At 45.6% G+C, this 12,987-nt stretch overlaps 1 protein-coding gene across 1 annotated transcript in view; it reads right to left on the minus strand.

Moving 5' to 3' along the window:
- PTPRN2 (protein tyrosine phosphatase receptor type N2) overlaps window positions 1-7,644 on the minus strand; it is a 1,246,087-nt gene extending 1,238,443 nt beyond the window's left edge. The window contains exon 1 of the mRNA XM_088445425.1: window positions 7,405-7,644. Coding sequence (XP_088301551.1) covers window positions 7,405-7,501 — 97 coding nt within the window. The 5' untranslated portion in view covers window positions 7,502-7,644. The remainder of the gene's footprint in view (window positions 1-7,404) is intronic.
- Between the last annotated feature and the right edge of the window lie 5,343 nt (window positions 7,645-12,987).

Below are 12,987 nucleotides of genomic sequence, written 5' to 3' on the forward strand. Positions count from 1 at the left end.
TGGAATCATTAGTATAATTTTCCTGCAATGCTTATTATAAGGCACAATGATTCCCTATGGCTACATACTTTTTCTGAAAAGTATGAGAGTATTTTCATCAACAAGTAGATCTTACTAACTAGCTTTGGGGAATATTTACATTTGGATACAAATCAATGTTATGGCACGCCTCTTAGTTGTAGCAATACATGCGCACTTTACCGTTGTGCTCATAGGTGTTGCTCTCACATGCTTTTTCAAAAGTAGGCAAGTATGGCGTGAAATAGTGGCCACTTCGGGAAGCACTTTACCCGGGAATCATATTCTTGCAAAAGAATTGAATCGCCCCCTATGAGCTTATTTGTAGCACGGGTGGGTCCTGTTAGAGAGAAGCGCTCTGCGCAGCCTTTGTTCCCAGCTCTATCTGCAGGTCTGACCTCCAACGCACACACTGTGCGTCTTTCTCTTGTGGCGTCCTGCATGGATGGACACAGGGTCGGCTCGATGCATATTCGACCAGTGTGATCGAACAGGGGCACCACTCAATAGAGGGCGCACCCCTCCCAGCCATTTCCGATTTCAGCGGGACAGTCCCAGTTTTCGGCACCGCCCTTCTGTTCCACCCACAGGACGAAATGTACCGCGTGCGGTCGGGAGTTTGGGCAAATCCACCACCGCAGCTGTACGGCAGTGCCAGCCCCGGCGCATGTGCGTGGCATCCATTCAGTGCAGGAAGAGAATTGGGGGCAGCCCAGCTACTGACGTAGTGCTGGGCTCGCCTCCAGCCTGATGTTAACGGGAGGCGTGCCATACAAATAACGTCACTTACGGGGCGTGACATATGGTAATTAGGCCACACCCCATTTTTGGTCTTATCGAGAGAGCTGTCCTTTGCGATATTCTTGGTACATACCGCGGTAATGAACCGCAGTATGTACCTGAAGTCAGGGAGGATGTACTGCATTGTGGAAGCGATGCTTAGTACATCCCACCTCGTGAGAGCAGATGTGAGAGCAGATGTGAGAGCAGTTAGCACACCCATCAACAAAAGCATGAAAACTTCAAAAGCTCTGAGTCAACTACAAGTGCAAAAACTTCAACAGTTACCTTATCTATTACCAAGGCAGAGTTTGTGGCTCTGAACTGAAACAGCCAAACCTGTTATGGCTGAAAGCAATGACGGCTACTGCCTGTATTCTTCAGGGGGGACTGCCGCTACAAAGCCAATCTGAGCAGCACCATGAGTATAGAGGAGGGGGGGGGGAGACGAGGGTTGTGCATGCACAAAATGAGGAAAAAAATCAGAGACTCACGCATGCGCACAAGCCCCTGACTTCCAGGGACTGCATCGGCTGCAGCCCCTAGAAACACAGGAACTGGCAGAAAGGCAGAGGAGTGGCTTCCCATTGGAAGCACTATCTGACGACAACAGACTGCCTTCCAGCATGTGATTAGCAGATAGTGTTTTCAAACTCCCACACTCCAGTGTGTTACCACCGCTTAGTAACCCAGTGCTACTGTATGCTACAAGCGCTCCCAGTGCATAGTGCACCTGGTGCACTGCAACGTCCAGCATATCCCATATGCTACAGGCTGCAACAGGCAATATCTCTGCGCCTTTACCTACTAATTAACCCTGTGTCATATGCTACCTGTTTCTACTTCTTTAATAAACTGACTCTCTGGTTAAGCCAATCTGCTGTGTGGACTCACATCTATATGCAGGGGCGACAAGGAATGTGGGGTGAGGAGTACTAATAACCCAGGCCTGGGCTTGTTGGAGGGGCCCGGCGGAGACCCGGGCCAGCTGCAGAGGGGGACAATGTCCCCCTTTGCTGCTGCGGGGAAGAAGTGTGATTGGCAGTTCATAAGGAGACTGTTGCAGATAGAGAGGGGGCTGACTTGACAGGGAAAGTGTGTCTGGCGGTCAACAGTGTGTTGAGGGACTGGACGGATACCTCCTCTTTTGCAGTTCGTGGCACCCACTTATGCAGCGTGCAGCGCATAGTATTATTTCCAATGGTTTTTTTAGAGGGGACGTACTTACCGCACTCAGCACGTTAGTCAAACTCTGCCAATAGCTCCTCCCAGGTCCTCTACATACTGACAGTGTGATGGTGTAATTAGTTGGCAGCTGTGATCCTGAAAGGTGGAGGGAGCCAGTGCATCTGAAAGACTAAGTTGTGCTGGATTGCTCAGGCAGTACCTAGAACATACTTGCCTACTAGGCCGGAAATTGTCCAGGAGACTCTAGTATCTCGGGTGGCTCTCCAGAACAACCTGGAAAAGTAGGCGTCTCCCGGGGCCCCTCGTGGCCACCTGGTGCTGCTCACTTCCCGAGTGAAGGGAGAGGTTCGGGTGGCTTGATAATGCAATACACACTAAATCACGTCATCATGACTCCCTCCTCATTTTACAATAAATAATCGCAACATTTATAGCAGGGGAACACAATGACAAGAGCTGCCCCCTCCCGTAGGTAAGTATGCTAAGTATGACTAGATAAGATAGAAGTTTGGGGGACATCCTTCAAGTCCCGGTACCGTGGCTATAGCCTGATCAGCCTATTGGTTGATCAGGCGCTGACCTTGCAGTAGCATGTAAAAAGCAATACTAGATAACATTTGCTATATTACAGTATATGTTAGAGGAATAACCCTTGTGTTTGTTATGAACTTAATAAACAGTGATACTGCTGCAATTGCTGTACGCCAGATGTGAGCAACATTTTCAAAATTGCTCCCGCAAAATATTTGCCTTGTTCCATACTTAGCCACCTAAATTCAGCCTTAAGTGTTTGTGACCCAACCAAACGACACCACACAAGAGAACAAACTGAAATTCATCATCCCAGCTCAATTCATAGACTATGAATTCCTTAAAAATGCTCATTTACAAATGCAATGTGGCGTAGCATTCCACGGAGTAGAGAAGCTAAAGTGAAACTTGAATAATATACTGTATATTGCCAGGACATTTCCGCCTCTGCAAATCAGACTGCTCCACCCCAAAACTCGATGCACGTATAACTTGACCACAGTTCTGCTCGTATCTATTATACATAAATATCTGATAAGCCAACCTTAGCCCCTCTATAAGATGATCCACGCATTTCACAGTCATAAAATTAAATCCATCCTATAAGTAGTCAGCCACACAATAAGTAGGGACATATGTTCTCATAAACTTTAAATCACAATGTTTACATAATATCTCATGTGAACCCTTTTAGTTCTCGCTCACCTAAAAAGTAAAAACTAGATAATAATAGAATGTTTTAGGGGTCTATTCATCATAACTTAATTGATACAATACAAGGTGAAAATGTTAATTTACCTACTTTTGTATAAACTAAGTATTGGGGCTATTCATTAAAAATGTAATGCAGGATATATCAGTGATATCTCCTGCTTACCTTTCAGCCCTGATGTAGCCAGCTGTTCCCATACACTAGTATAGGGGAATTGGTATGAAATACCTTCGGCCGCATGGCCGGCGGTTCGATTCCCGTCAGCGGCAGCCCGACAGGAGCAGAGTGCGACGCAGCAGAAGCCCGACAGCGCTAGAAATCCCGATCATGGATAGGTAAGTATCCACTAACCTAACCCCCCTAACTCTAACCCTCCTTAGGGGTGCCTAACCCTAACTTCCCCCCCAAGTGCCTAACCCTAATCCCCCCTCTAAGTGCCTAACCCTAACCACCCCCTTCCCCGCTGCCTAAACCTAAGTCCCCCTGGGGGGTGCCTAACCCTAAGTCCCCCCCCGGGGGTGCCTAACCCTAACCCTCCCTCCCCCTAGCCTAACCCTCCCAGGGGGGGTGCCTAACCCTAAGTCCCCCCCGGGAGCCATAAACCTAACCCTCCCCCCCCGCATTTCACCCTTGCCGGGATAAGACAGTCGGGAAGCCGGCTGCCGGTATTTAGGCAGTTGGCTTCCCGATTGCCTCCCAGTATAGGGACCTAAATAAATCATGCTCCAAGCTTGACTGCAGGAACATTCACTATCTTCAGATGGCGTTTGTTTCCACACCCTGGCCCTGATTCAGAGCCGGACACTCTGAAAGAGCGCTCGTACTGAATCTGGGAGTTTTTTTTTTTTTTTATGCGGCCTCCTGGTGCTCGCATAGCTGTGGATGACTACCCACAGCTATAGCGAGCGGCCAGGTTGATGGTCGCGATGGTCAAGACCATCGCGACCATCGGGCTTGCGACGAGACCCTTGTGGTAGGGTCTCGTGGCCGCAAGCCCCACAGAGCTTCTGGCTCTAATAGAGCTGGATGCTCTCCCACTGACATCACTTGTGATGTCAGTGGGGCCGCCCACAAATGGGAATGCCTCCGTTTGTGAAGCCACCCCCATGCTATGACACGACTCAGTAGCGCCGAGCATCTTTTCGTGCAACTTTTTCCCGTAAATGTGTCTCATTCGCAAAGCGATGTGAATAGAACTCACATGATATGCGGCATGCCTATATTCTGTGTGCGTCTGCAGCTGTTTCTGCATGCGAAATGCTACGTTACAGTGTTATAGCCGCTGACACTGTAACATAGCATTTCGCATGTAGTTATAAGCGCAGTCGCACACAGAATATAGGCATGCTGCATATCATTTTAATCAGCAGAAGCTGCTGATTAAATTCGTGTCTCCTATTCAAATGACGATTGGTGCTACCAAGTTGCACGGCGCCCATGCGTTATATGTAACGCAACTTGCAGTGCACGGAGGATAGATGTATGTGGATACATTTGTTTCCGCCAGTGGCCAGCTTCTTTTGCTGGTGCTTTGTGCATATGAGTGAACCCCAGCACACAGGCATACTAGCACTGCCAAGACAGACAATTGTATCCAGAGATCGACTTTTTGTTATCCCAGGACTATGAAAAAAAGAAATATATATGATCACACCTGCAATAATACAGTGACCTGGCTGAAAGCCATAGTATTTAGTAAAAGTTCAGAAGAGCATGTACATGCCAAAATAAATAAATAGTTATCTAAAAGCAGACAGGACCTTTAAAGCAAATTGCATGACATGGTATTTAAATATTTGATATGTATTACAACAATAGATTATTGGTTTAAAAATACAGTAAACAATTTCTGATGTAATCTGGAGTCAGTATTATCATACCCAAGCTGCGAATGCCGTCGCAGTGGCTAATTTATGCACGCCCAGGAAACGGCGTTCAAACCACAGGCACGCCTGCTTTTCTCAGACCACTCCCTTGTCACCACCCCCAAATGCTGACATCCCCTCACTCCATTTGCGATGGCTTTGTATCTGTGACCGCAATACTGGCCGGCACACTGCGGTGCATACGCATGCGTAGTACGCACAATCGGCCAATCTGTGTACTCTGTTGCAGTTGTGATCCATGATGAATCAGGCCCTAAATCACTGGAATCTGGTTCCTGCAACTTGCAGGTTATCACATAGGGGCCAAAGGTTTATTGCAACAGGGAAAGTTTTTGTTAAACAAACACTTTAACTTCTAAAAAGTACTCAGGGATCAATCCAATTAGGTGTGAGTTGCGAGTTTGTTTCATGGAACTCGCAGACTTTGCACAAATGCGAGTTGCTAATTGGATTGCAATGCAATGGGAATTCGCAAACAAAACAGCAACTTGCATCTCGTAACTCGTACCTAATTGGATTTACCGGACCCCGCTAAATTTATTACATTTTAAATTCACAAACAACCTAACATTTTTTAAATACTGTAATACACACCCAGCATGTAATAAGCAGTACCATGCCCTGGTAACGTAAAGTGCTGCGTTTAGGATAATTGAGTTAGAGGATTCTCTTTTAAGGTGTGCCATAAAAAATACACTCCCACCATAAAAACCTATTCACATGTGCTAAAGTTGTGTACAGTTAGGACATGTATTACATGTTTTAGAACAGCTTTATAAGGGCACAAAAATAATGGTAAATGGCCAAGAAGTTATATGTTTATGATAGTGAGCCTGGCAAAGACAAGATGCTACTGTAATAACTGTATATTACCAAGTAGCAATGGGACTTGGTCGATGCATGCCACACATGTCAACGATATGAATGATGTAACGATTTTTTCCATCATTATCGTTCATATCGTCAAGAATATCTGACCGTGTGTACCCTCCACTACTGTGCTCAGAGCAGAACCAGGACATTAAGTATCTTTACATGACTATAGCACATGATATAAACATAGAAACACACCATAGTATACTGTAACACAATAATAATTATATAGCAACACCGAAAGATGCAGTAGTTACTGAATGACTCAGAAAAATATTTATGTATATTAAACAACATTAAAACATTAATTTAAATATTTAACACAATGACAACTGCCCATTGCTCCTTGCTCCTGACAGTCCGCTATTAGTGAGGAGCATGTTAAACAACAACATGCCACGGGAAGCACATGGTAAATAATATCACATACACCTAATCCGTTCTGGTAGCCTTAAAATATAAACATGGCTGTAAATCCTATTTATGGAATACGATTATCTTGGAAGTAAGCCCGGATATACATTTCATCATTAGCAGCAATGCTTTGCCACTGAGCACTGCTAGCATTGAGACTGAATACTACTTTCCACATTTAAAATGTACAATTACTTCAAGAAGTGCATATAAGACTGTTACAGAACAACTAGAAGCTGTGACTGGCGCAGGCTGGAATGAGGTAGAAATTTGTTCCATTTGAGAAAAGCAATAAGACAACCAAGACTACTGCAGGACAGCACCTGGCTGCTGCAGAACCTCTTGTGAGACAGGCATCTCAGTTACCACTTTGCTCCATTAATATACAAATCATTTGAACACAATAAACAGATTTTGCTTCTATATTAAAGTTTCAACTGTTCCCTCTGTTGTCTAAAAGCAGGGCAAATGACTTAATCGCCCCTAGTAACATTTGACCACTGTGAATGAAGTGGAGGGGGGTGGAGGGTGGAATAGGGTGCAGAACAACCAGCTGAAAATATTTTAATATATAAATAGTCAGAAAGTGACCAGATAACGTGGAGGAGAAGATAGTATTATGCATTTTGCACATGCTAAAAGTCTAGATTCAGCATGAGGATACCACAGGCACAGAATGTTTGCAAGAAAGGACCATCTTTTGTCCAGGATTATTCTCATTATAAATAAAATAGGAGTCCCAGATGCTGAACCCTGTTTGTGCAATTCCTAAATTGTTCAGCAACCTATCACACTGTGCATGGCAGCAGCCTCTTGCAGCCCCTGTACCTGTAGCCCCCTAATGTCAGCACCCTCCCCCCTGTCTTCCTGCCCCCCATAACCTCCATCTCCTTCCTACAGCTCCTCCCACCCTCTTGCTCCATCCTGAGCGAGCACATTGGGTACATCATGCAGCCCCCCACTGCCACCTAATGCAAAGGGCACAGAGAAGGGGGCACTCACCGAATGTGGTGTCAGCAGCAGCAGCAGCACTCGCAGCCAGATGATGGTGATAAGAAGCCGAGAGGAGCAGGAGAGTAATGCAGAATAATCCCATCATGTCTCATCCATCAGCCTAGCAGTCCATGAGTGCATGCAGGAGGTACAGGAAGAGTGACAGGGGCAGCAGGGGAGGCAGGGGCTGAATGGGCAGCACTTTATCTCCAATCTCACTGAAGCTCCACTAGAGCCTCCCTGCTCAGCTTCAACACCCAGGACAGCGACCAGCACCGGCCCGCCCACCGTCAAAGCACATCCCCGCCTGGCTGGTCACATGGACGGGGGGACCGGCCTCTGGAGAAGATGAATGGGTCTCCCTAATTAGATAATCAGACCGTCCTCTTCTTACACTGATGAATGAACTATGCATTATGGCAGGTGGCTGCTGTCGCTGCTGCATGCATGTCTCTCGTACATACTGCATGTATCCTTTGTCTCTCCTCTCTGTCTTGTATATTTAACATTGCACATATCCACGCTCTGTGTTTCTTTGAGACTTTGTGTGTATATACATATATACATATAGATATATATATCTATATATATATATAGATATATATAAATGAAAGGGTTACGGCAATTACAGTGAACCTTCTTTGATGCAAAACAACTTGTTTGTTTATATGGTTATGATATAAAAGATAGTAAAAAGGTTGGCAATGTCTAGAGACACCAGATGTTAGACAGGCAATAGGATGACGGGACAAAAGGATGACACAGTAAAGGTTGACATGGAAGAATGTCGACAGGTACAAATGATCGACATGGTCAAAAGGTGAACATGAAAATGGTCAACACATATTTTTTTTCTTACCCTAATCTTCACCCTAACCGTCCCCTTGGGGCCTAACCCTAAACCTCCCTCCTGGACTGTCGGGGTAGGTGCCTAACCCTCCAGTAAGTGCCTAACCCTCCCTGCTGGTCCCTAACCATCAGGGAAAGTGTCTAACCCTCCGGTAAGTGCCTAACCCCTCTCCCCCCCAAAAAATGTGAAAACCGTTTGTATGTCAACCATTTTTGTATCACCCCTTTGATTCTGTCGACCATTTGAACCTGTCAACCTTCCATGGCGACCTTTACTGTGTAGACCCTTTGTTCCTGTCAACCTATTTCCTAACATCTAGTGTCTATCTAGACATTGTTGACCTTTTTTACTATCTATAGACCGGATACCGTTTATACAGAAAGCATCTTGTATACTGAAGAGAGATGGGACTTTACAATTTTAGTAAACTTAATTTTTAGCACTACTCCTACTGATTGTATCATGGTTGGAAGTAGTGGTTGTAATGAATGTGGCAGTAAATCTACTTACAGTATATACTTTATTATATGAGAATGTGCATGCATTCTGCCAGTTACAAGTCCGTTTGACAGCCAGAAACCATATCACAGATCGATGTCTTATGTAGTTGCAACAAGTCAATGTCTTAAGTACTGTACTAGTAAAGTTCACTGCTTTCTCACTGGCTTTCCCTTTAGATAGGTCAGTTCCAGACCATTCAAACTATTGGTCTATTGCAATTCTGGATATATTAACGAGTTCACTATCGACAATCAAGGTTAGTACTGACCAGTCTGAAATACAGGGGGAGAGGTTTCAAGCTTTCTAAAGAGTGGATAAGATGCCCATAGACAGGGCCATAACTAGGGAAGTGGGAGTGATGCCATCGCACAGAGTGCAGAGACCTGTGCCTACAAAAGCGCCCTGCAGACATAGACACTGCAGCTCTTCCAGCCCTCCAGAGCATTCTGAAGATGCTCCAGGCAGTGCTGTAATTCCCAGCACTGACGGGCCCGCCCACTCTGCACGATGTTATAAGCAGGGGGCGTGGCTGACACAGGGCACTAGCCCAGTTACGGCACTGCCATTGGCAACCTTTCATTTTAAAGAATGTGTTAGATAAATGCTAGCTAGCAGCTGATTGGTTGCTATGGGCAACTTCACTCTTTAGAAAGCTTGATACAACTCCCCCACAGAGTCTAACAAACATTGGTATTCACCAGGGAGCTCCACAAAGACGTCTGGACTTTGCAGTTGAAGTCCGCAGGTTACAACCCCCTACATGCCGTTTGATGTGGCTAGCTGGTATTAATTGAGAGTTCTGAGTAGCTGAGGTCTGGTGAAATAGAGGGTGCTGGAAGGTACCGTAATGGTATTGGCAGATGCCTACAAGTTGGTAGGTGCATAGCAGATGTGAGCAAGGAGATTATTCCACATGTTGACTCCAAACCAGAGTATGATTTATTGAACATAACAGAATACAGGAGATAGAAGATAAACAGCAGTCTATACGATAAGGTAATAATCTCTCTTGAACTAAGTACTGTACAGCTGCACAGCACTGTGATGCTCCAATAACAGAGCAACAGCCTGGTTACATGCAGACCGTTTTATAGAGCCAAGTAAACAAGTCTTGCACCTGCAGCCTGATTGGCTTGAACTTTAAGTTTAGTGACTTAGAGGGGTATTCAATATGAAAGGTTAACTTCCCTGGCGAAGTTAACGTTTCATATCAGAGTTTTTTTCTGCGTAAAGGTATAGTGCGCGCTCCCGCTTATCCCCGTATTCAATATCAAATTAACGAAAACGGGAAACTCCGAAGTTGGATTTGCGTAAAGTTATGACTTTTTCCTTAAAATAATTGTAAGACCCCCCTAAAGTTGTAAAAACATGGGGGAACACTATGGATACCCCCGTTTTAGCCTTTAATTGAAAGTCGGGGCTTTAAATAGGCGCAGCAGGTGTTTTTTTCCCGACATTGAAGAAGTGATGCAGAAGAGCAGTTAGGTTATATTTTTCATTTTTTTAAGTGGTCCCATCAAATTTGGGGTACATGAAAATGGGTACTAGCATATTTTGATGTCCCTAAAGTAAGTTTTTAAAAATTCTGCATTTGTGCACCTGCCGCTATAATTCTATTCTAGAAAACACCTGCCGCATACATGCAGAATAGCCCTGAACCTATTTGCCTATTGTTTAACAATTTTTTCCCAATTTTTTTTTTTGCACCCCAATTTTTTAATACATTTTTTGGGGTGTCCCTATTTTGTTTTTGAACTTTTTTTGACACAGTTCTTTTTTAAATGGCAATCTCAAGGGTGCAGGCTATTTTTTTTTAAGCCTGCACCCCTAAACCCCAATTCTGCACTTTTTTTCGACACCTATTCAATGGTGAAAAGTTATCACCGTTTTTTATCAAAGACTTTTCAAAACTGCGATAAGTCTTTGAAATTGAATACGGTGTAAAACTAAAAACCAGTGATATTAACGCAAAAACGTTAAAAAGTGCGATATCAACGCAAAAAACGATGTTATCGCACCCATATTGAATACCCCTATTAGACATGTGATGAGTCATGCACAATAGACATGTGATGTTATTGCAGTTGATCAGACATGCACAGTCAATAACACAGATGTGATGTTGTTGAGTCAGAGGAGTCATACACAGGTAAGAGACAGCTTGTAAAATTTAACCTTTAAACTACATGTCAACAAATGGAAGTAGAGTGTACTGTCCAGCCAGAATCAGAAACCAGAGCACAGTACCAAATCAACAGAGAGAATTGGGTTCAGGAACAAGCCTTGGACTAGAACACAGATATCATGTACAGAGGAAGTCCAGAAATCAGAAACGCTAGTGGTTGGGGACCCAGTACTCTGGCAGTAGGCAATTGGCACTGCTTAAATAGGTAAGGCAGGTTTGAAAGTGGCGCCCTGGTGACATTAGGGGTCAGCTAACTGCTGTCACCAGGGAATTCCGTAATCAGAGGTCTAAGGGATCTATTTAATGACAGTGAAAAACCATTGCCGGATTAACACTGGTGCGGGTGGAGCTTCAGCTCCAGGCATCCCATGAAAATAGGCCCACAAGATCCACTGCAGGGGAGACTGTGTTGACAGGAATTTTGTTTTTCTTGTCATCACCAACAGCCTCCTGAAGCCCAGCACATTAACCTCTTGGCCGCCTAAAGCATCACCTATTCACACTCTCCCCCGGCCATCCAAAACACAGGTGCCGCCCGAAGCCTCGCCCCCCGGACTGTCCGAAGCTCCACCCCATTATATCTGAAGCTCCGCCCCCAGGCAATTCTAAGATCCACCTCCGCTCTGGCAGTGTGCAGCAAGGAGGTGGCAAAGGATAGGCTTGTCTTGGCTGTCACTAATTGGGGCAGATGGACCCCGGCAATGACATATTTGTGACAGCCTGAGACAGCGTCTTCCAGAGTCGAGCGGGCTTCGGGTTCAGCCTCAGCCTAAGGGCCGGCCGGTGATTGGATAGGGAGGAGGAGTCAGTGCTTGCCAAGAGAGAAGTGCAGCACGAGGGAGCGGAGCAGACAAGTCAGCCTGTGAGCATTTATCAAGGAACCCGTAAGACAGAACCCCTATGCAGGAGAGAGCGAGCAAGGAGTGGGAGCCTACGAGAGTAGGTGAGCAGAACAGTGCTTTCTGGTTTGCTCAGTGCTGGGGCTGCAGGCAAGTGGGACATGCATGGGAACAGCATCCAGGGAGTGGGAGAAAATGACTCCTTGTTCAATCTGTGATTAGGGAATGCAATGTTAATATATGTACTGTGCCTTTTATCCACGTCAAATGTTTTTTTCCTTAAAATACTGCCCATTTAAGCTTTATTGCCACCTAAAGTACCTTGTGACTGTAAGGCTGGGTACACATTAGGTGATATATTGGACAATATGTAGTTTTGAGGCAAATCGGAATGATATATCGTTCACATCGCATAGTGTGTACGCTCAATCGCGTGTTCATATGTATCCTTGGGGGGTGGGAAGAGCTCAGGATCTCCATTGACTGACGGAGATTTTCTGTCCTCTTTTGTGTATCTGCAGCGGTCGGCTAGACTCACCCAGCCGGCCAGGGATCACGCAGATGTTCCAATGCTGCGTCAATGGACACAGCTCAGAACAGTAATGCATGCATGAAACGTGATGCCTCCTGCTGCATTGCAAAAATAGTGCCATTGCAGCTGCTACCATGTTCTGTGATAGCAATAGCGTTGGAGGCTGAATCACCACTGTAAGGCTCTCTGTATTATCTGGCTGTTACTGTAATGCTCGCTGTAATATATGACAGTCACTGTAATGCTTTCTAGACACAACTCCACCGATTTGGCCACGTCCCCTATTACCGGGGCCCACCACGGCTCTTGGCAGGCCTGGGTCCACACACACTTTAACTTACCTTACCTCGCTCGCTTCATCCTTCTGTCATTGTCTCACTCTCCATGCTCCTGGCGGCTCCTCAGACTCCTCAGGCTCAGTCCTCACATCACTTGTCCGCGCAGCAGCTCTGTCATTCCGCGGCTCGACGTGATGTCATGACGTCATGCACGCCAGCTTCAGTGATATTGTAAAAACTTTATTGACAAATGCAATAAAGTGGGAGGTGGAGCGAGAGAACAGCTGCCGGACCCGGCTGGGTGAGAAGTCACTCACAACGTACTCACTGTGTCTAATGTGTGGCGGCGGGCCGGGGGTATAGTAATTGGCTCAGCCGTGCCTGTCACTGATACTTTCAGCCAGGGG

This window comes from Taudactylus pleione, unplaced genomic scaffold (genome assembly GCF_031769625.1).
Source record: "Taudactylus pleione unplaced genomic scaffold, aTauple2 ptg000380l, whole genome shotgun sequence".
Taxonomy (NCBI): Eukaryota; Metazoa; Chordata; class Amphibia; order Anura; family Myobatrachidae; genus Taudactylus; species Taudactylus pleione.